Here is a 22965-nt window from a genome sequence, read left to right as displayed (position 1 = left end):
ACAATCACCACACACACAACACACACACACACACACACACACACACACACACCAACACACACACACATACGCACTAAGGGTGCTTTACATGGCACAGCTCTCATTAATAAACGCCTGCTGAGCACTTTAAAACAGCCATTAGGAATGCCCATAAATACACAGAGTTTCTCAGTGCACTTGAGCACTGCTGCCGGTCCCATTGTTAGCATAGAGCTGAATGACCTGTGGTCACTCACTTGAAGACCTGAACAATACAAAAGCACTTACAAAAAATACACATCAAGGCCAGTCAGCTGGACGTGTTGCCTGCCTGACTCCAGATATTGTTTAACAAATGGAAAGGTTTCATACACGTAGTGGTTATGACAAATAAGACTTGTGTTAACCCTCATAACAGAGACTCACAGAATGCTGCAATTCATGCAGAGGTGCATACACGCTATAAACTGCATTAACTTCATCTACAAAGATGCTGACGTGGGATTTTCAATGAAGGATGAGGAAGTGAGGGGGGCCGAAGGGGAAACCATCTTGTGATCGGAGGACGTCGGAGCGGGTCGGATATTGTCGGTAGTGTAATTGGTTCCACACAGATGTATAAATGTGAAGCATCCGGTTGGCGTTTCCTCTCACTACCAAATATGGTGCTGAGCGGAAACCCAGTGGCCGGCAGTGGGAGAAGATGGAGCGAGATGGATTTTGACGCGACATTCTGATCATTTTCTCCTTGATGAAACATTTAATCTCAATACTGTTTCTGTTTCCAAAACTAGAATCTGTAACAAACTACGTTTTGTAGTCTTTACCCTTTACCAAAAAAATAGTCTAGCAAATACAAATCAATGCTAGCTAGCTACGATTTTTTTCCTCGTTGGACCGCGTTTACAAATGTATCCAATTTTAGTTTGTGTTGGTTTAGCTTTATTGCGTCATGAGGTGTCCAGATATCTCTTGTAACTGTTCCGTTATCTGGTTTTAATGTCCATTCTAGAATGCCCTTCTTGCCAATCAGAAGCAACTATTCAACAATACCGTGCTATAACTAATGTTATAAACTGGTTGGTTCGAGCCCTGAATGTTGATTGGCTGACAGCCGAGGTATATCAGACCGTATCCACGGTGATGACAAATAATATTTTGTAATTTGTAATTATAATAGCAATAAGGCACCTCGGAGGTTTTGTGGTATATTGCCATTATACCACGGCTAAGGGCTGTATTCCAGGCACTCCGCGTTCGATGTGCCTAACAACAGCCCTTGATGGGCCATATACCACACCCCCCCTGCCGTCCTACGCTCTCCACTGGCTACCTGCCGTCACCTACGCTCTACCACTAGCTACCTGCCGTCCCTACGCTCTAACCACTAGACTACCTGCCGTCCCTACGCTCTAACCATAGACTACCTGCCGTCCTACGCTCTAACCACTAGGCTACCTGCCGTCCTACGCTCTAACCACTAGGCTACCTGCCGTCCCTACGCTCTAACCACTAGACTACGCTGCCGTCCTACGCTCTAACCACTAGGCTACCTGCCGTCCCACGCTCTAACCACTAGGCTACCTGCCGTCCCTACGCTCTAACCACTAGGCTACCTCCGCCCTCCCATCTAACCACTAGGCTACCTGCCGCCCCTCCACTCTAACCTAGGCTACCTGCGCCCCTCCGCTCTAACCACTAGGCTACCTGCCGCCCCAACGCTCTAACCACTAGGCTACCTGCCGCCCCTCCCCTCTAACCACTAGGCTACCTGCCGCCCCTCCGCTCTAACCACTAGGCTACCTGCCGCCTCCATTCTAACCACCTAGGCTACCTGCCGCCCCTCCTCTAACCACTAGGCTACCTCCGCCCCTCCGCTCTAACCACTAGGCTACCTGCGCCCCTCCACTCTAACCACTAGGCTACCTGCCGCCCTCCCGCTCTAACCACTAGGCTACCTGCCGCCCCTCCACTCTAACCACTAGGCTACCTGCCGCCCCTACACTCTAACCACAGGCTACCTGCCGCCCCTACACTCTAACCACTAGGCTACCTGCCGCCCCTACACTCTAACCACTAGGCTACCTGCCGCCCCTACACTCTAACAACTAGGCTACCTGCCGCCCTACACTCTAACCACTAGGCTACCTGCCGCCCCTACACTCTAACCACTAGGCTACTCTGCCGCCTCGATATAAGGGGATCATTGATCGTTGATTTAAAACCTATGTTCAAATCAAATGTTATTGGTCACATACACGTGATTAGCAGATGTTATTGGCTGTAGTGAAATGCTTGTGCTTCTAGCTCCGACAGTGCAGTAATATATAACAAATTACACAACATTTACCCAATGCACACACATCTAAGCAGCAATGAATTAAGACTATATACATATGGACGAGAGATGTCAGAGCGGAATGGACCAAGATACAGTAGAATAGTATAGAAAACTGCTGCTCCAGTTTCAACTGTTCTGCCTGCGGCTATGGAACCCTGACCTGTTACCAGCCGTGCTACCTGTCCCAGACTGCTGTTTTCAACTCTCTAGAGACGCAGGAGCGGTAGAGATACTCTCAATGATCGGCTATGAAAAGCCAACTGACATTTACTCCTGAGGTGCTGACTTGCTACACCCTGACAACTACTGTGATTATTATTATTTGACCATGCTGGTCATTTATGAACATTTGAACATCTTGGCCATGTTCTGTTATAATTCTCCCCGGCAACAGCCAGAAGAGGACTGGCCACCCCTCATAGCCTGGTTCCTCTCTAGGTTTATTCCTAGGTTCTGGCCTTTCTAGGGAGTTTTTCCTAGCCACCGTGCTTCTACACCTGCATTGCTTTCTGTTTGGGGTTTTAGGCTGGGTTTCTGTACAGCACTTTGAGATATCAGCTGATGTACGAAGGGCTTTATAAATACATTTGATTTGATTTGAATACAGTATATACATATGAGATGAGTAATGCAAGATATTTAAACATTATTAAAGTGACTAGTGTTCCATTCCTTAAAGGTGCCAGTGATTTCTAGTCTTTGTATATAGGGCAGCAGCCTCTAATGTGCTAGTGATGGCTGTTTAACAGTCTGATAGTCTTGAGATAGAAGCTGTTTTTCAGTCTCTCGGTCCCAGCTTTGATGCACCTGTACTGACCTCGCCTTCTGGATGATAGCGGGGTGAACAGGCAGTGGATCGGGTGGTTGTTGTCCTTGATGATCTTTTTGGCCTTCCTGTGACATCGAGTGCTGTAGGTGTCTTGGGGAGCTGGTAGTTTGCCCCCGGTAATGCGTTGTGCAGACCGCACCACCCTCTGGAGAGCCTTACGGTTGCAGGAGGTGCTGTTGCAGTACCAGGCGGTGATACAGACCGATACTGTTTAACCCTTTATTATAGTCGGTGTCTGACAGATTTGTCCAAAATCATGTGACATAAAACATGACTTTTCTGTCCTTCCATTTATGGTAGTGTAAGTTGTCATTATATAATATATGAAGCATTAATCAGTTAAATTAGACATTGAACTTGAACCCTGTTAGAATCCTGGATCTTGCTGTCGGACAGTTTCTTTTTTATAGAGATCTCAGAAATGTTGTTTTAACTACACAACATGTTGTGTCTCCTTATGTCACATGGTGAAAACAGTTTTCATGGGCACATACATCCAAAATAATAAATACAACTGAAAAATGAAATACTTCTAACCAAAAGAGTCAGCTTACCTTGACACTTACAACCTAAATCGATACTGTCATTAACGGGGTTCTTCAATAATTGTGCATAATACTTGTTAGGTGCGTATTTGGTGTCGAACTGTTTAATTACGCCGTGATGTTTTCACACGTGATCATCTGATCCAGGAAGACATTTTCTGAATGACAGCCAAGTGACAGCTGTTGTGACGCAACAACACCCCACCTGCTGGCGGGAAAAAGGTGTTCTCAAGGAACGTCCAGAATATTTTGGTGTCTCAGTCGTTATGCCGGTGAAGACCGTTGTGCCTGGATCCATGTTGGATCTAATATCCCTAGCGAATTGATGTTGATAATCTGTTGTTGTCTGCTTGATTTACAGTAGGGTCTTGTTAGATTTAACAGAGAAAAGCATCAAGGTAATGAGTTATCCTGTCCCCTTAGAATGATCTGTGATCACATTGTTTTATCCGTGTTTGTGAGAGATGTTGCCACTCGTTTGTTTCCCGCTGTTGATTCCCGCGGTGATGCGCTACTTTGTTGCGGTAAAACCACATGCGGTTATTATGAGGCCTACAACATCTAATGTTGTCTTCAACTTGGCTTTCCATACAAATTCTTCCATTAAAAAAGAAACCTGGTTTTGGTCACTTTCTCATAATAAAAACAGCGATGGTGAGATTAATGCTACCGCTATTCAGGGTTTATTATGCGTTCCTGAGTCGGCCACACAGGCTAGAGAAACATCGCCATGCATCAGATTTTTAGTTAGGCAATGTCCGCGTCATTCTCACATAGTTTATAATGTAATAGCAACTTGAATATCAAGACCTAAAGAATGCACTGTTCCTAAAGTGGTAACGGCCTACTATTTCTTTGACACTTTTTAACATGGAGGGGTTCTATATTAGGCCAATTATATACATTACACAATTGTATAACATTGAGGTCCTTGAAAATTACAGTTCAATATTTGAAAAAGTCCTTGAATTGGACTTGCCACAATGTCTTTATGAGCCCTGCTTAAATTCTGTATAGTCCTAACACATGTTGTTGTATAGGTGAAGTTATAGGCCAATTTGCATATATTCACTTTTATTCTTCTAAGGACACATGTGGAACAGCTTAAAAAAATATTATTATTATTATTATTTTATTTTTTCCACCAGAGTCTCTGGGTTCGCGCCCAGGCTCTGTCGCAGCCGGCCGCGACCGGGAGGTACGTGGGGCGACGCATAATTGGCCTAGCGTCATCCGGGTTAGGGAGGGTTTGGCCGGTAGGGATATCCTTGTCTCATCGCGCTCCAGCGACTCCTGTGGCGGGCCGGGCGCAGTGCCAAGGGGGCCAGGTGCACGGTGTTTCCTCCGACACGTTGGTGCGGCTGGCTTCCGGGTTGGAGGCGCGCTGTGTTAAGAAGCAGTGCGGCTTGGTTGGGTTGTGTTTCGGAGGACGCATGGCTTTCGACCTTCGTCTCTCCCGAGCCCGTACGGGAGTTGTAGTGTAATAAATGCTGTTTTTATTCGACCTTAACACATAGCTATAATACTGATATAATGCCTTCCTTATTAAAGCAGACTTTGTTGCAAATATCTTGCTACACCCCACAGTTAAACACGTTCTGCCCGTAACAGATACTAACCTCACTCCCACACGCAGGGGAGGATGGCTGACTCAGACCTTTTATGACCACTGATAAGACAGGCATGCCACTATACGAGCACGCACACGCACATGCACACACACACACACCCTTGTTTCAGGCTGGGTTTCCAAGAACAAAGAACAGTGCCAAAAACCAATGAGACATTGACACCAGCGTGGAGGGGACGGGCCTCCACTTACAACAATGAGTCAGGAGCACGAACTACCAGAATCTACCTACGTCATTCACTGTATAAAATGTACTGCACAATATGTTTCGGGACTCGGTTCTGCTAGTTCCTTCTGAGCTAAATGAACGAGTCCGTGCACGCTTTGCTCAGATATCTTTACCTCCAAATAAACGGTCTTTACTATACCTTATCCACCTCGTCCAGCGTCTCAACTTGGTCTCATTTCTCAAGTAACGATTCATCAACAGTAGCGATGAGACAAGATAGTAATTACTAGCGATTGGATACCACGAAAATTGGGGAGAAAAGGGGAGAAAATTTATAAAAAATTTAAAATAAAATAAAAATATATTTTTTGCAAGTTTCAAACCATTTAGAAATGTTGTTCCCAATGTCCCACATTGGGCCCATTTATTTATAGAAATACCAATGAGATGTTAAAGGGGGTCCACTTCATTCTGCCATTCCATGTGAGATGTTAAAGGGGGTCAGCTCCACCTCATTCTGCCATTCCATGTGAGATGTTAAAGGGGGTCAGCTCCACCTCATTCTACCATTCCATATGAGATGTTAAAGGGGGTCAGCTCCACCTCATTCTACCATTCCATGTGAGATGTTAAAGGGGGTCAAGGTCCACCTTCATTCTACCATTCCATGTGAGATGTTAAAGGGGGTCAGCTCCACCTCATCTACCATTCCATGTGAGATGTTAAAGGGGGTCAGCTCCACTCATTCTACCATTCCATGTGAGATGTTAAAAGGGGTCTGCACCACTTCATTCTACCATTCCATATGAGATGTTAAAGGGGGTCAGCACCACTTCATTCTAACCATTCCATATTGAGATGTTTAAAGGGGTCAGCTCCACACCTCATTCTACCATTCATGTGAGAATGTTAAAGGGGGTCAGCACCACTGTCATTCTAACCATTCCATATGAGATGTTAAAGGGGGTCAGCTCCACCTCATTCTGCCATTCCATGTGAGATGTTAAAGGGGGTCAGCTCCACCTCATTCTGCCATTCCATGTGAGATGTTAAAGGGGGTCTGCACCACTTCATTCTACCATTCCATGTGAGATGTTAAAGGGGGTCAGCTCCACTTCATTCTACAATGTATTACACAACGTTGCATTTGACTCTTTAACATTCTCTATCAAAACAATGATATCTCAGACACTGCATGAGTCCCAAATGACACTATATTCCCTATATAGTGAACTCTATGTCACCTGGTCAAAAGTAGTGCACTATATAGTGAACCCTATGTGCCCCGGTCAAAAGTATTGCACTATATATGGAATAGGGTGTAATTTGGGACGTATAAATCACATATCTAGCAGTACCCTCCACGTCCATGGCTCTGTAGTACGTCATATTTTCATCGTTGTCGGATGAAAACCTTGGCACTCCATTTTATTTGTGTACAGGCATTGAAAGCAGTAACTCCCCTCAATGTGCTCTGAACATTTCACAACTGCAGGACCAAGATTTTTATTTAAATAGATTCTGAAGTTCCATAATTGTGTTTTTGTTAATGGCCAAATATGGAAGGGTTTTCCTTTCCTGAAAAGTTTATGTTTTGGAGATAAGAGGTTTTCACTCATTGAACAGCGATGCTATGTGCGATAAAAAAAAAAAAGTGTATATTTTCAACCAGGCAAGTCAGTTTAGAACAAATTCTTATTTACAATGACGGCCTACCAGGGAACAGTGGGTTAACTGCCTTGTTCAGGGGAACAGTGGGTTAACTGCCTTGTTCAGGGGCAGAACAACTGATTTTTACTTTGTCAGTTCAGGGGTTCGATCCATCAACCTTTCGGTTACAGGCCCAACGCTTTAACCACTAGGCTACCTGCCGCTATGCCAGAGAGAGATGGGATTTATTTCTCACATATGAGCTCTATGCTTTGCTGAGTCTGTTAGTAGTGAGATCAGATCACTTCCTGTCACAGTGATCACATTATCAGGTTGGATCATTTAATGACACTGTTATGAACACGGACAGAGGAAGCTCTGTCCAGTTTCTCTCTCTGGGTGGGTACGGCACAAATGGCCCTCAGCCTGTTCTCTATAGTGCACTACTTCTGACCAGGGCCCATAGGACCTTGGTAGTATACAGGGAACAGGGTACCATTTGACCAGGGCCCATAGGACCTTGGTAGTAAACAGGGAACCATTTGACCAGGGCCCATAGGACCTTGGTAGTAAACAGGGAACAGGGCACNACCATTTGACCAGGGCCCATAGGACCTTGGTAGTAAACAGGGCACCATTTGACCAGGGCCCATAGGACCTTGGTAGTAAACAGGGAACAGGGAACCATTTGACCAGGGCCCATAGGACCTTGGTAGTAAACAGGGTACCATTTGACCAGGGCCCATAGGACCTTGGTAGTATACAGGGAACAGGGAAACATTTGACCAGGGCCCATAGGACCTTGGTAGTAAACAGGGAACAGGGTACCATTTGACCAGGGCCCATAGGACCTTGGTAGTAAACAGGGAACAGGGTACCATTTGACCAGAGCCCATAGGACCTTGGTAGTAAACAGGGAACAGGGCACCATTTGACCAGGGCCCATAAGACCTTGGTAGTATACAGGGAACAGGGAACTATGCTATGTTGTTGTCTTAGGTCTCTCTTTATGTAGTGGTGTGTTGTCTCTCTTGTTGTGATGTGTGTTTTGTCCTGTATTTATGTAGTATTTAAAAAAAAATTATCTCAGGCCCCCGTCCCCGCAGGAGGCCTTTTGCCTTTTGGTAGGCCGTCATTGTAAATAAGAATTCGTTCTTAACTTGCTTGCCTAGGTAAATAAAGGTTAAATAAAATGAAATAAAAAAACTATGTTGAATGTAATAATGTATCTGTTTTTGTGAATTCCACCTCTCACCACTGCGTGGCGCTGCAGTCAAAGTACAGACCTAAAACAAACATCCTTTTCCCGTCTCATGCTCCCCCAGTTTCCGGGAATATCCCTGAGAAAATGGACTCCTGAGGCCGTACCCAAATAGTTAAGCGAATTTGTTAGAATAAAACTACGAAAGTCCAAAATAAGGAATAACGACACAAATACAAGACAGGTACTGTGAAAGGATGACATATTTAGATTTTGTTAACTCGTCTTTTGAAATATAAAGTGGGTCGTTAAATTGTGCTAACCTGTTAGTTCGCTAACTTTAGCGGTCAGCTAGCAGCTATCTAACAGTAACTGTCGTAGCGGCTTCGGAAGGTGTTCGCTAACTGACTAGATTGCTTAATCAACTAGCTGACGAAGTAATTGGTGTTGATTATAGTTAGTTAGCTAACGACGTCAAAAACATCTATTTCGAAAGATACCATGTTAACTAGCGAGACAGCCAACGTTATTCGAACCTTACTGGCTTAGTTTCGTGTTGGTGAAATATGTCAGTCTTCCTTATTCCTGATGTCATGTAGCTAACGGCAGTTAGCATTTTTTCGAGGTCTTCATTTATTTACTTACTAGCTAACTTAACTAGCCCGTTTGTCACAGTTGCGCCAGCTACAAACGACACAAACGTCAAGTGTTTTTCCTATAGCGGATAGTATATTCATAATTTTTGGTGTAACACAAAATACACCACAAAAGCTAGCTAACGTTAGCTTGCTCATTCCACAAATGACTGCAATGTAAAAGTTTGTCGTTAGCCTGCTAGCCAACGTTAGCAGTTCTGCTAGCTAGCCAAATGTTTATCTTGAGTTAACTAGCTATTTAGTCTTGCCAACTTGAAATGTTTGCTATGGTCACAACTTGAAATCATAAAATAATAATATTGTTAGTATATTGTTACCTAGTTTTGGCTTTGAAACGGTAAATGTTGAGATGTAACTAGCTAACGGAGTTGTTTGTCCATATTTTTCGATGCAATTTTCTGCTAAGCTAGTTAGCATGCTAATTGTTAACTCGCCAGATGATTCCATTTTGTTTTTGTCGACTTTGGTCTGACTGGCTAGCTGCTGATTTGTAATCAAAACAAGGGACTCCGTTTAGATGAGACTTATAAAGGATGTGACATGTTGGTGCGTCAGAGTAAAGGATGACCACCAAGCGAACAATCATTTTCCTTGATGTCTGAAATGTCCTCATTACGTTAACAGCAGTTTACTGAACGCTAGCTAACTTGGTAGCTAATAAGGTAATCGGTCTAATTCTATTTGTTGATGAATGTAATGTAGGGGTGACTAGCTGTTTTTTTTGCCTTGTACAACAATAACATCAAAAATATTCAATGTTAGAATCTGCTGACAGTCTCCTGTCTGTGGCCTTCCCCACCACTACCCAGCCAGTTTGTTAGCTCTGCTGACAGTCTCCTGTCTGTGCTTCTCACCAGCTACCTCAGGCCAGTTGTTAGCTCTGCTGACAGTCTCCTGTCTGTGCCTTCCCCACCACTACCAGCCAGTCCGTTTAGCTCTGCTGACAGTCTCCTGTCTGTGGCCTTCCCCACCACTACCCAGCCAGTCTGTTAGCTCTGCTGACAGTCTCCTGTCTGTGGCCTTCCCACCACTACCCAGCCAGTTTGTTAGCTCTGCTGACAGTCTCCGCTCTGTGGCCTTCCCCACCACTACCCAGCCAGTCTGTGTCTCTGCTGACATTCTCCTGTCTGTGGCCTTCCCCACCACTACCCAGCCAGTTTGTTAGCTCTGCTGACAGTCTCCTGTCTGTGGCCTTCCCCACCACTACCCAGCCAGTTTGTTAGCTCTGCTGACAGTCTCCTGTCTGTGGCCTTCCCCACCACTACCCAGCAGTTGTTAGCTCTGCTGACAGTCTCCTGTCTGTGGCCTTCCCCAGTACTACCAGCACGTGTGTTTGCTCTGCTGACCCTTTGTGTCAGTGTGTTAAAGGCAGCTGGGCGAGAAGAGATGCTTCCTCTCAAGTTTCTTCCTTCTAGGACGTTTTCCTGGCTCTTTGTCTCTTGCTTCTGCCTTATTGTGCTTTGGTGTCTAGGCTGGGTACTGTAAAAAACTTTTGGACAATTGCTAATGTAAAAATATATTTGATTATCCTAGCAGCTGGATCGTGGGGACCTCAGCGACAGACAGCGTTTATCTCCATCTTCTCTCCCTTCGACACTGATGGAGGGCTCCGACATGTCGAGCCGGGCCAGTGACCAACCAGAGGCCAGCGCAGGCGGCAACGGGACGGCTAGACCGGGAGGAGGCCTTCTACCAGTTTGTCAACAACCTGAGTGAGGGCAGACTACCGGCTGATGAGAGACAACAACCTGCTGGGTACCCCAGGTAACTTGCTTTCCTTTAATACACCTGTAGTAACACTGTTATAAACCTGTAACAACTCATTAGACAACAACCTGCTGGGTACCCCAGGTAACTGACTCTCCTTTAATACACCTGTAGTAACACCTGTTATAAACCTGTAACACACCTCATTAGACAACAACCTGCTGGGTACCCCAGGTAACTGACTCTCCTTTAATCACACTGTAGTAACACCTGTTATAAACCTGTAACACCTCATTAGACAACAACTGCTGGGTACCCCGGGTAACTGACTCTCCTTTAATACACCTGTAAACACCTGTTATAACCTGTACACACCTCATTAGACAACAACCTGCTGTACCCGGGTAACTGACTCTCCTTTAATACACCTGTAGTAACACCTGTTATAAACCTGTAACACACCTCATTAGACAACAACCTGCTGGTACCCCGGGTAACTGACTCTCACACCTGTAATGCATATCTCCGAGGGTTAACAGAGCAGTGTAGAGATGGATTTTCAATCTCATAAAAAAAGTTAGTCTTCACTCTGTTTCATGTATCCTTATTTTTCTATTGCAGACTGTGGGTTGAATGCCTTTTTCAGTCAGGTTTTTTAGATTGCCTATCTAAGTGGTGTTCTCAGGTTTGAGTTTTCTTATCATGATGTGTGCTGAAAACCAAAGCCTGCGGACAACTGAAGATACCACGTCAGGCCAGTGGGAGTGGGAGGTGGGCAGATTGTTTGGTGGAGCGTCTTCCCGTGGAGAGCAGTGAGAGGACAGGGCCTGTCCTGGTAAGTCTGGTGGCTCCTCAGAACTGTCCTGTCTCAGTACTGTCCTGTCCAGTACTGTCCGTCTCAGGTACTGTCCTGTCTCAGTACTTGTCCTTCAGTACTGTCGTGTAACCAGGAGACAGACTACAGCTTTATGGGCAAATACGGTGAATGCCGGTAGTAAATGAGGCAGTTAGAGCCAGTGTCGGTGTACTGTTGTAGTTTCACCCCTCCTAGGTGAGATCACAGCAGAGGAGTTGTTGAGTCGGCTGCAGCAGATTAAGGATGGACCAGAGCAGCAGCAGCCTAGCATCAACACCAGTGAGACTGGAGAAGCTACAGGAGGTAATGTTGCCGCGTTCTCTCTGTTCCGTTTAGAATGTTGCCGGTTCCTCTTTCCGTTTAGAATGTTGCCCGTCTCGTCTCTGTTCCGTTTAGAATGTTGACGCGTTCTCTCTGTTCGTTTAGAATGTTGACACGTTCTCTCTGTCTCGCGTTTAGAATGTTGCCGGTTCTCTCTGTTCCGTTTAGAATGTTGCCCGCGTTCTCTTGTTCCGTTTAGAATGTTGCGCGTTCTCTCTGTTCGTTTAGAATGTTTGATCTGTTCTTTCGTGTTCCTTTTAGAATGTTGCCGCTGCTTCTCTCTGTTCCGTTTAGAATGTTCTAGCGTTCTCTCTGTTTTGAAGTGCGCGTTCTCTCTGTTCCGTTTAGAAGTGCTGCTCCTGTTCCGTTTAGAATGTTGCCGCTTCTCTCTGTTCCGTTTGAATGTTGCCGGCGTTCTCTCTGTTCGTTTAGAATGTTGCCGCGTTCTCTCTGTTCCGTTTAGAATGTTGCGCGTTCTCTCTGTTCCGTTTAGAATGTTGAGCGTCTCTCTGTTCCGTTTAGAATGTTGACGCGTTCTCTCTGTTCTTTTAGAATGTTGACCGCGTTTCTCTGTTCCGTTTAGAATGTTGGCGTTCCTCTCTGTTCCTTTTAGAATGTTGACGCGTTCTCTCTGTTCCGTTAGACGTTCGTTCTGTTCGTTTAGAATGTTGACTCTGTTCTTCTCTGTTCTCTTTTAGAATGTTGACGGTCTCGTCTCTGTTTCTTAGAATGTTGCGCGTTCTCTTCTGTTCCTTTTAGAATGTTTGCGTCTCTCTGTTCCTGTTAGAATGTTGATGCTCCTTCTTGCTGTTCTCTTCTTAGAATGTTGCGCGTTCTCGTCTTCCGTTAGAATGTGTCGTGTCTCTCTGTTTCCGTTTAGAATTGTTGCCGCGTTCTCCTCTGTTCCGTTTAGAATGTTGCGCGTTATCTTCTGTTCCTTTTAGAATGTTGACGCGTTTCTCTTTGTTCTTAGAATGTTGCCGCGTTCTCTCTGTCGTTTAGATGAGTTGCCGCTTCTGTCCGTTTAGAATGTTGCCGCGTTCTCTCTGTTCCGTTTAGAATGTTGCCGCGTTCCTCGTTTCCTGTTAAAGTTGCGCGTTCTCCTGTTCGTTAGAATGTTGACGCGTTCTCTCTGTTCCGTTTAGAATGTTGCCGCGTTCTCTCTGTTCCTTTTAGAATGTTGCGCGTTCTCTCTGTTTCCGTTTAGAATGTTGCCCGTTCTCTCTGTTCCTTTTAGAATGTTGCCCGTTCTCTCTGTTCCGTTTAGAATGTTGCCGCGTTCTCTCTGTTCCGTTTAGAATGTTGCCCGCGTTCTCTCTGTCCGTTTAGAATGTTGCCGCGTTCTCTCTGTTCCGTTTTAGAATTGACCTGCTTCTCTCTGTTCCGTTAGAATGTTGACGCGTTCTCTCTGTTCCGTTTAGAATGTTGCCTGTTCTCTCTGTTCCGTTTAGAATGTTGACGCGTTCTCTCTGTTCCGTTTAGAATGTTGACGCCGTTCTCCTCTGTTCCGTTTAGAATGTCTCGCGTCAAAAACCCCAAAATTAGCGTTTCTCTTCTGTTCCGTTTAGAATGTTGCCGCAAGTCACTCTGTTCCCTCTATAGAATGTTGCGCGTCAGTTCCGTTTAGAATGTTGCCAAAGCCGTTTCTCTCTGTTCCGTTTAGAATGTTGCCAGAATCTCCCTTAGTATCCAGTCCTCTTCTCCGCTTATGAATGTTGCGCACCGTCTCCAATAATCTGTTCCTTTAGAAGTTCAAAGCGCCGTCTTCCGTCCGGTAAATGGTTGCCGCGTTTCTCTCTGTCCTTTTAGATGTTGAGCGTTCTCCTGTTCCGTTTAAGAATGTACGCGTTCCTCTCTGTTCCGTTTAGAATGTTCTGCCGCCACGCTTTCGTCTGTTCCGTTTAGAAATGTTGCCCTTCACGTACTCGTGTTCCCGTTGAATGTTGGGACGCGGGGGTTTCTCTCTAATTGAAAAACTTTCTCTATTGTTCATTTAGAAATTTGTGACCGAGTATTCTTGGGGACCGGGTATGGTTCGCTCATCATGTCCGTTTTAGAATTGTTGAACTAGCGTTCTCTCTGTTCCGTTTAGAATTTCGATTCTGTCTTAAATGTACGATCGTTTAGATCTGCGTTCTTCTGTTCCGTTTAGAATTTGACGGCGTTCTCTCTGTTCCGTTAGAAAGACCAGAACCGCTGGTCCAGGACCGCTAATCACACACCTCTTGGATTGAAAAGTAAGCGCGGACAGGCAACACACCCGCGCAGTGGTCACCGAGAGCAACAGTCGTGGCGGCGTGTGAGCCGGACCAAATCCAAACAGGTCGGAGAATGGCAGTTGGAGATCAAACGTTAACCGTAACGCACTGAGCAGTGCAGCTCCGCGCGTCGATGTTGGGGGAGGGGAGGCTCAGACGGAGCCCCAGCAAAAATGCACCGGCGATGGAAGCAGAGTACGGAAGTGCGAGGTCAAGCAGGACTGAGCAAGGAGCTGAGGCAGAGAGTGGGAGGCCCAGCAGGGACTCGAGGGAGTGAATGAGGTCCAGTGCAGGAATGAAAAAACAGGAAATCGAGTGGAGGTCAAAAAAAAAGCAGGGAACTGAGCACGTGCGGAGTGAACCAAAAAAAAAATGTCCGATTGGAGCGTCCACGGCAGGGTACTGAGGCAGTGGTCGAGTTGGAGGTCCAACGCATACGAGGAATGAGGGCAGTGCGTCGAGTGGACACAAAGCAGGACTGAGGGAGTGGTCGGAGTGGATGGTCCAGGGAGGACAAAAACGAAGGCAGGGACTGAGGCAGGGATCTGAGGCAGGGACTAGGCAGGGACTGAGGAGAGACTGAGGCAGTGGCTGAACCGAAGCAGGGACTAGAAGGCGAGGACTGAGCCAGAGCAGACGAGGCAGGGACGAGCAGGGATCGAGCAAGGGACTGAGGTCCTCATGGTAGACAGGAGGATGTGCTGGAGGAACCAGTTGTGGAGGAGCTGGCTGTCATAGTGGAACCAGAAGTGGAGATGGAGCCAGAGGCTGAAGTAGAAGCTGAGCCAGAAGTAGAAGCAGAGATGGTCCCAGAGTTAGTAGTAGAGGTAGTCCCACAGCCGCCCAGTCCTGTCACCACCACCCCTCCTGTCTCCAGACCAGCCAGTCCCCTGGTGCAAGCCCCTCCAGCCACCCCGGCCCCTGCCCCTCCCAGCCCTCCCCCTGAGGAGCCTCCGCGACGTGGCCAGAGACGAGCCCGCAGCCGTAGCCCCGAGCAGCGCCGGACCAGGGCTCGCACCACACGGAGCCGTTCCCCCCTCACCCTGGACCGACTGGACGGCCTCCCCCGCCACGTGCCCAACGCCGCCCCTTCACACAGCCCCCCCACCCTGCCCCCCCAGGCCCCCGCAGAGGGAAGCTCACGGACTCGACAGCATGTTCTGTCCCGGCAGAGCACCGCAGAGTACGAGGTCCAGTCAGCCGGAACAGGGTCTGAGACCGCCCCAGAGCCCGTTACCACCCCACCCCAGGAGGGAGAGGCCGCGGGCGGGGATGGAGCAGCGGGACGACGTCCCCCCACCATCATGCTGGACCTGCAGGTGCGTCGTGTTCGTCCAGGTGAGTACCGCCAGAGGGACAGCATTGCTAACAGAACCCGCTCACGCTCCCAGAACTCCAACAACACCTTCCTGTACGAGAGTGAGAGGGGGGGATTCCGCAGGACCTTCTCCAGGTCRGAGCGTGCGGGTGTGAGGACGTACGTCAGCACCATCAGGATCCCCATCAGGAGGATCAGTGACGCAGGGTTGGGAGAGGCCACCTCCATGGCTCTGCAGACCATGATACGACAGATCATGACCGGCTTCGGAGAGCTCAGCTACTTCATGGACTCAGACTCTGACTCCTCGGACTCAAACCGTGGCGGTGGTAACCCCACTGGCGCTGCCGACCTGGCCGAGGCGCTCAACACTCCCGAGGGGGGAGTAGCCGGTATGGCGGAGGGGGCGGAGCCTCCTGTCTCAGTGAGCGGGCATAGTATGGGAGGAGCCGGGGAGGCAAGGACAGAGGAGAGGGAGGGGGAGGAKGGGATTGGTCTGGGTCTGGCCCCAGGGATAGGTTTAGGGGTGGGGGGCACCCCCAGGGAGGGGCGAGCTCGGCCCCGTGCCCCCATCAGTTTGGAGGAACCAGGGTCACTACCCTTCCTCCGCCTTGCTCACTTCTTCCTCCTGAATGATGAGGATGAGGAACAGCCCAGAGGACTCACCAAGGAGCAGATCGACAACCTCTCCACCAGGAACTTTGGGGAGAGTGATGCTCTGAAGACCTGCAGTGTGTGTATCACAGAGTATGCTGAGGGGAACAAGTTGAGGAAGTTGCCCTGTTCTCATGAGTACCATGTTCACTGTATCGACCGCTGGCTGTCTGAGAACTCCACCTGTCCTATCTGCCGCAGGGCCGTGCTGGTGTCTGCTAACCGGGAGAGTGTGGTCTAGAACCTGATGAGCGGAGCTCAGGGGTCAGCTGGTGCTCCAGGCAGACAGCTCCTGTATATAACACCGTGTAGTTCTGCAGGCCTTTCTCCTAGTCGAGACCATTACATTGTTCATGTTTTCTCTAAGCCATTACTAGCTTTTATCAACTGACATGCCGTGTTTGGAGAGACAGACGGACGCCAGAGAGAGGAGACAGACAGGAAGGTGGTGCTTCATAGTGTAGTAAGAGACATGAGAGATACGCACTGTCCCTTGGCCAACAGACCCCACTCTCTTGACTTCCCTGAGAGGCACCAACAGACCCCATCTCCCTTACTTACCCTGAGAGGACAAGCAGTCACCCCACTCTCCCTTACTTACCTGAGGGACCAACAGACCCCTACTCTCCGCTTACTTACCCTGAGAGGACCAACAGACCCACTCTCCTTACTACCCTGAGGGACCAACAGACCCCGACTCTCCCTTCCTACCCTGAGAGGACCACAGACCCACACTCTCCCTTACTTACCCTGAGGAGGACCAACAGAGCCCCACTTCCCCTTACTTACTGAGAGGACCAACAGACCTCCGTCACTCTCCTTACTTACCCTGAGAGGACCAACAGACCCCACTCTCCCTTATACCCCTGAGAGGACCAACAGACCACTCTCTTACTTACCTGAGAGGACCAACAGACTCCCACTCTCCCTTACTACCCTGAGAGGACAACAGACCCCACTCTCCCTTACTTACCCTGAGAGGACCACAGACCCCACTCTCCCTTACTTACCCTGAGCGACCAACCAACCCCACTCTCCCTTACTACCCTGAGGACCAACAGACCCCCACTCTCCCTTTACTACCCTGAGGGACCAACAGACCCCACTCTCCTTACTTACCCTGAGAGGACCAACAGACCCCACTCTCGCCTTACTTACCCTGAGAGGACAACAGACCCCACTCTCCCTTACCTACCCTGAGAGGACCAACAGACCACCACTCTCCCTAACCTGTCTTACCCCAAGAGGACTCCACTGTCCCCACCTCACCCTAACCTGTCTTACCACCAAGGGACTCCACTGTCCCACCTCCACTGCCTCCCCCTCTGCTCTCACCCACCTGAAAGATGAACTGCATTTATCAGTACTCTGGAACGGCTCACAGACTGTCAGTGTGTCAAAGCTTGCTGAWTRAGTTTTTAAGTTAAKACTGTAGAATGTTGTACAGGCTTTAATGGGGAGAACAAGATGTGACGGACTTGGATTCCGTTTGGAATTCTTAGCTATCAGTTTATTTGGAATCGTATTGCATCATATTCATGACATCGGAATCAATGGTACTGATTATGAATTGTGTTGAGATGGGATGTAGGTATCTGTTAACTGATGCTAGTATGTAGTCTAACTCTAGCCCATCACCATGAAGCATTTTCTATTTCTGCCCTCTGACAGTGTTTCATCACGACATCTCAGCGTAGGAGTAGTGATCTAGGATCAGTGGTGATCTAGGATCAGTCCTTATCTTATTCATTAAACCTAAGAAGCCCAACTGATCCTAGATCACCACTCCTACTCTGGGACACTTTGTGGATACGGGCCCTGAATGATAACGACAACCTCCTCGTGTTCCTAACCTTGTGATGTCACCATGACAACCTGTTGGTTCTGCTACCATATGACCAGGAAGTGAACAGAGGGCTGCATTATGGCTCCGTCTCCACCACCCTATCTCTATATAGTGCACTACCCATAGGACTCTGGTCAGAAGTACTGCTCTATATAGGGAATAGTGACATTTGGGAATCACGTTTATTATGAGTTCCATGTGTTGGTTAGAGCCAGGCCAGAGTCAGGCCAGGTTAGAGCCAGGCCAGGGCCAGGTTAGAGCCAGGTTAGAGCCAGGCCAGGGCCAGGTTAGAGCCAGGCCAGGCTGCTGTCTCTGTCCTGTGTTTTGGCCAAGAACTTCTACCACCAAGAGATGTCTTCATATCTGGAACACCAGTGCAATAACTACAAAGTGGGAAAACTGAGAAAAAATAGGAAAAACAAAGCGTAATATTCTAAACTTGTATATTATTTCTAAAATATTGTAGACTGAATATTCACAGTTAAAATGAAGACTTGTTCCCTTTTAAAAATGTGTTAAGCTTTTTATTTTCTAGAGCTGGGTTCTTTCTGTACATTCTGATAGCACTATCCCTTGGCGAGCGGTGGGCCTGTAGGTTGGCTGTACACACAGACGGAGTGTTCCATGCCATGATGACATCACATTATTCTATAGGGTCCATGTGTTCTCACGGTTGCCGTCGTTACCTCCTCCCTGTATAAATAAAGTTTTGGGTGGTTGAAGCTCTGTTATTGTTGATAATGACCCGTTGTAAATGAACTGTATTGTGTCTTTCTGACAGTGCTTCCCTACTAGCCTGGCTGTCTTCATCATGGCCTCCTACTGCACTATGTTGCATTGGTCCCAAATGGCTCCCTATATGCACTATAAAGGGAATAGGGAGCCAGACCAGTCCTGTGGTTTAATATCCCCGTGTTCATCAAGGGCACCCCTCTTTATCATGAAATATATTCTGCCGTCTCTACTTGTTGTTTGGCCTTTTAGAGGATATATTTTATAATTGATGATCCATGCAGAAGATGTGGGTATTTCAGTACACAGGGGGTGATGTTGAGAGGGCCACGTTGTTACAACTAGCCTCGTCGTGAACCAGGCTTCTCCAAGGGAGGTGTGACCACTTGATTTCGGAGGTATAGCAAATCAGTAAGCTGTTTTAACTCAGGTGGAGCACTTCTACAGACATGATCAATAGGGTTGATCAGAGTTAATCAATCCATATGCTGTTTTAACTCACAGGTGGTGCACCGCTACAGACATGATCAATAGGGTTGATCAGAGTTAAGAACCAAGTGGGAAGGTGGTAATTACCAGTTGAATGCGGCCGCGTGATATGATCTCGTTGAGAAACGCCGATTGGCTAATGGCCAGCAAGCTGCATCGTCCAGGGAAATCCTGCATCCATCGTCCAGGGAACTCCTGCATCGTCCAGGGAAACCCTGCCTTAAGTGTTCCACACCTGAGCAGTGACAGTGTTTGAGAGCATCAAAACTGATGTAGCCTGTCATGGGTAAATTCTGACTGACTGACAAATCTGCAAATAATATTGAGTAGTTATTTATGATAGAAGGTGATTTGTACATCAGTCTCGGCTCCAACGTGGAACTGTGTGTCTGACCACCTGGCCTCACAGAGCCTGAATGTTTTATATATATACTGAACAAAAATATAAACGCAACATGTCAAGTGCTGGTTTCATGAGCTGAAATAAAAGATTCCAGAAATGTTCCATATGCACAAAAAGCTTATTTCTCTCATGTTGTACACAAATTTGTTTACATCCCTGTTAGTGAAGATTTCTCCTTTGGCAATATAATCCATCCACCTGACAGGTGTGGCATATCAAGAAGCTGCTTAATAAACAGCAAGATCCTTACAAAGGTGCACCTTGTGCCATGGGCAAATGGCCACTGCTAGGGGGTGCTGAGGAGTATTTATTTCTGTAATAAATCCATTTTGTTGGGAAAACGTATTCTGATTGACTGGGCCTGTCTGCCAATGTGTGGGCCTATGCCCTCCCACACCTGTCATCATCTGAAATCCATAGATTAGGGTCTCATTTATTTTAATGGACTGATTTCCTTATATGAACTGTAAAATGATTGAAATTGTTGCATGTTGCGTTTATATTTTTGTTCGGTATATATTACAATAAAGATATGTGCATCAAAACCAACATGGATCACTATCAATTTAGAGTGGCAAACATGGACAATAAAATATATATCAGAGTAAGAATTATGTTCAGATGAAACGGATATGATTTCACCCCATGTTTTTACACGAATATTGTGTTGATACATCAAGCTGCCCATAATGTGGTAGGCAAAATACTCCAGCAATTACGGTATTATGGTCAAGTTAAGTATGTGGGAATAAGGAAGTGAAGGCTGAAGTTTCCTCCATTAGTTTTCAACTACAAAGGAACGATGTTGCTCCGGACTTTAGGTTGTCATTTGGTGCGTTGTCAAGGGATTTACCGCCATGAAAGACCTGTAGAACGAATGTCAGCTGTCCTTAAACGGAGCTACGGAAAAGTTCCTTGTCTTCAGAAAACACTTTTATTAACGAGGGGCATGTGTAGTCGTCTACAGTATAACTTCTGTATTAAATGATAAACTATTAACCTGTATCTTCACTAATTAATATCGTATTTTATAAATGGAGAAAATGACACCGCTACATTGGTTTCTGGTTACCGATTTACCGTAATTACCCGAATACAGTGTACCGCAGATGTTGATCGTAGTACTACTTAATTTGACCACGTTGGGACGCTGTCTACACGTTCATGTGAGTAGTTTATTTTACATGCATGATTTTTTTGCACACTTATATGATCTCTGGCCATGTCTCAGCTACAGCCCAGGTCCTGTGGGCTGCCTGTGTTGGGGGTACGGGGGCTACCTGTGGTGTCGGTGGGGGTACGGAGATATAAGAGCTCCTGTACAGGTGAGTCACCTGGACCACCTGGTGTTGACCGTGAAGAGTGTTCCAGCCACCTGCACCTTCTACTCCTCTGTCCTGGGCATGGAGGTCATCACCTTTAAGGTACATTCTGAGTACTGAACACAGACTGCATAATCAATGATTAGTCTATTGATCACTTTTACTGAGAGGTTAATTATTCTACTTTGGATAAAACATGGGTTGTCTAAACATTTTCTGCTGTTCTGACCATGGTAGTTTCCACAGCTAAGTGCCCATCCATCCGGCCCTGGTCTTAACTTCCTGTTCGTCTTGCCCATCCATCCGGCCCTGGTCTTAACTTCCTGTTCGTCTTGCCCATCCTTCAGACCCTGGTTCTAACTTCCTGTTCGTCTTGCCCATCCACCGGCCCTGGTCTTAACTTCCTGTTCGCTTGCGCCATCCATCCGGCCCTGTCTTAACTTCCTGTTCGTCTGCCCATCCATCCGGCCCTGGTCTTAACTTCCTGTTCGTCTTGCCCATCCATCAGCCCTGGTCTTAACTTCCTGTTCGTCTTGCCATCCATCAGGCCTGGTCTTAACTTCCTGTTCGTCTTGCCCATCCATCCGGCCCTGTCTTAACTTCCTGTTCGTCTTGCCCATCCATCCGGCCCTGTCTTAACTTCCTGTTCGTCTTGCCCATCCATCGGCCCTGGTCTTAACTTCCTGTTGTCTTGCCATCCATCAGCCCTGGTCTTAACTTCCTGTTCGTCTTGCCCATCCATCAGGCCCTGGTCTTAACTTCCTGTCGTCTTGCCATCCATCGGCCCTGTCTTACTTCCTGTTCGTCTTGCCCATCCATCAGGCCTCGTCTTATATTGCCTAAAAAAAACCCCGTCCTTGCTGTGACGACGTAGCTGTTGCGCTTGGCAGGAACTAATGGGGATCCATAATAACCCCAGGAAGAGTAGCTGCGCCTGGCAGGACTAATGGGGATCCATAATAAACCCCAGGAAGAGTAGCTGCTGCCTTGCAGGAACTAATGGGGATCCATAATAAACCCAGGAAGAGTAGCTGCTGCCTTGGCAGGAACTAATGGGGATCCATAATAAACCCCAGGAAGAGTAGCTGCTGCTTGTCAGGAACTAATGGGGATCCATAATAAACCCCAGGAAGAGTAGCTGCTGCCTTGGCAGGAACTAATGGGATCCATAATAAACCCCAGGAAGAGTAGCTGCTGCCTTGGCAGGAACTAATGGGATCCATAATAAACCCCAGGAAGAGTAGCTGCTGCCTTGGCAGGAACTAATGGGGATCCATAATAAACCCAGGAAGAGTAGCTGCTGCCTTGTCAGGAACAATGGGGATCCATATAAACCCCAGGAGAGTAGCTGCTGCCTTGGCAGGAACTAATGGGGATCCCTAATAAACCCCAGGAAGGTAGCTGCTGCCTTGTCAGGAACTAATGGGGATCCATAAAACCCCAGGAGAGTAGCTGCTGCCTTGGCAGGACATAATGGGGATCCATAATAAACCCCAGGAAGAGTAGCTGCTGCCTTGTCAGGAACTAATTGGGATCCATAATAAACCCCAGGAAGTAGCTGCTGCCTTGGCAGGAACTAATGGGGATCCATATAAACCCAGGAAGGTAGCTGCTGCCTTGGCAGGAACTAATGGGATCCATAATAAACCCCAGGAAGAGTAGCTGCTGCCTTGCAGGAACTAATGGGGATCCATAATAACCCAGGAAGAGTAGCTGCTGCCTTGGCAGGAACTAATGGGGATCCATAATAAACCCCAGGAAGAGTAGCTGCTGCCTTGGCAGGACTAATGGGGATCCTAATAAACCCCAGGAAGATAGCTGCTGCCTTGGCAGGAACTAATGGGGATCCATAATAAACCCCAGGAAAGTAGCTGCTGCCTTGTCAGGAACTAATGGGGATCCATAATAAACCCAGGAGAGTAGCTGCTGCCTTGACAGGAACTATGGAGGATCCATAATAAACCCCAGGAAGAGTAGCTGCTGCCTTTTCAGGAACTAATGGGGATCCATATAAACCCCAGGAGAGTAGCTGCCTGCTCAGGAACTAATGGGAGCATAA

General features: G+C 47.3%; 1 protein-coding gene and 1 long non-coding RNA gene across 3 annotated transcripts; one reads left to right on the top strand and one right to left on the bottom strand.

The window, feature by feature from the left end:
* The first annotated feature begins 8478 nt into the window (after window positions 1-8478).
* On the top strand, window positions 8479-16469 carry rlim (ring finger protein, LIM domain interacting). Its single transcript, XM_070441388.1, is given in 8 exon segments — window positions 8479-8588; window positions 10534-10649; window positions 10651-10717; window positions 10719-10764; window positions 11759-11866; window positions 13882-13895; window positions 14067-14207; window positions 14835-16469. Coding segments are annotated over 7 exon segments (1947 nt in total). The 5' UTR covers window positions 8479-8588; window positions 10534-10599; the 3' UTR covers window positions 16356-16469.
* Window positions 16470-16554: 85 nt separating this feature from the next.
* On the bottom strand, window positions 16555-17293 carry LOC139026103 (uncharacterized). 2 transcript variants are annotated; one of them, XR_011477814.1, is made up of 3 exons: window positions 17221-17293; window positions 16930-16967; window positions 16555-16626 (listed from the first exon to the last, which is right to left on the bottom strand). It is a non-coding gene; the product is annotated as an uncharacterized lncRNA (long non-coding RNA). The 2 variants fall into 2 exon arrangements; XR_011477815.1 differs by lacking the exon at window positions 16555-16626 and adding an exon at window positions 16823-16850.
* Window positions 17294-22965: the final 5672 nt, after the last annotated feature.

The sequence above is a fragment of the Salvelinus sp. IW2-2015 genome, unplaced genomic scaffold, assembly GCF_002910315.2.
Source record: "Salvelinus sp. IW2-2015 unplaced genomic scaffold, ASM291031v2 Un_scaffold3878, whole genome shotgun sequence".
In the NCBI taxonomy this organism is placed as follows: Eukaryota; Metazoa; Chordata; class Actinopteri; order Salmoniformes; family Salmonidae; genus Salvelinus; species Salvelinus sp. IW2-2015.
The sequence above is the reverse complement of the archived record's forward strand: the minus strand, read 5'-3'. Positions and strand labels throughout refer to the sequence as shown.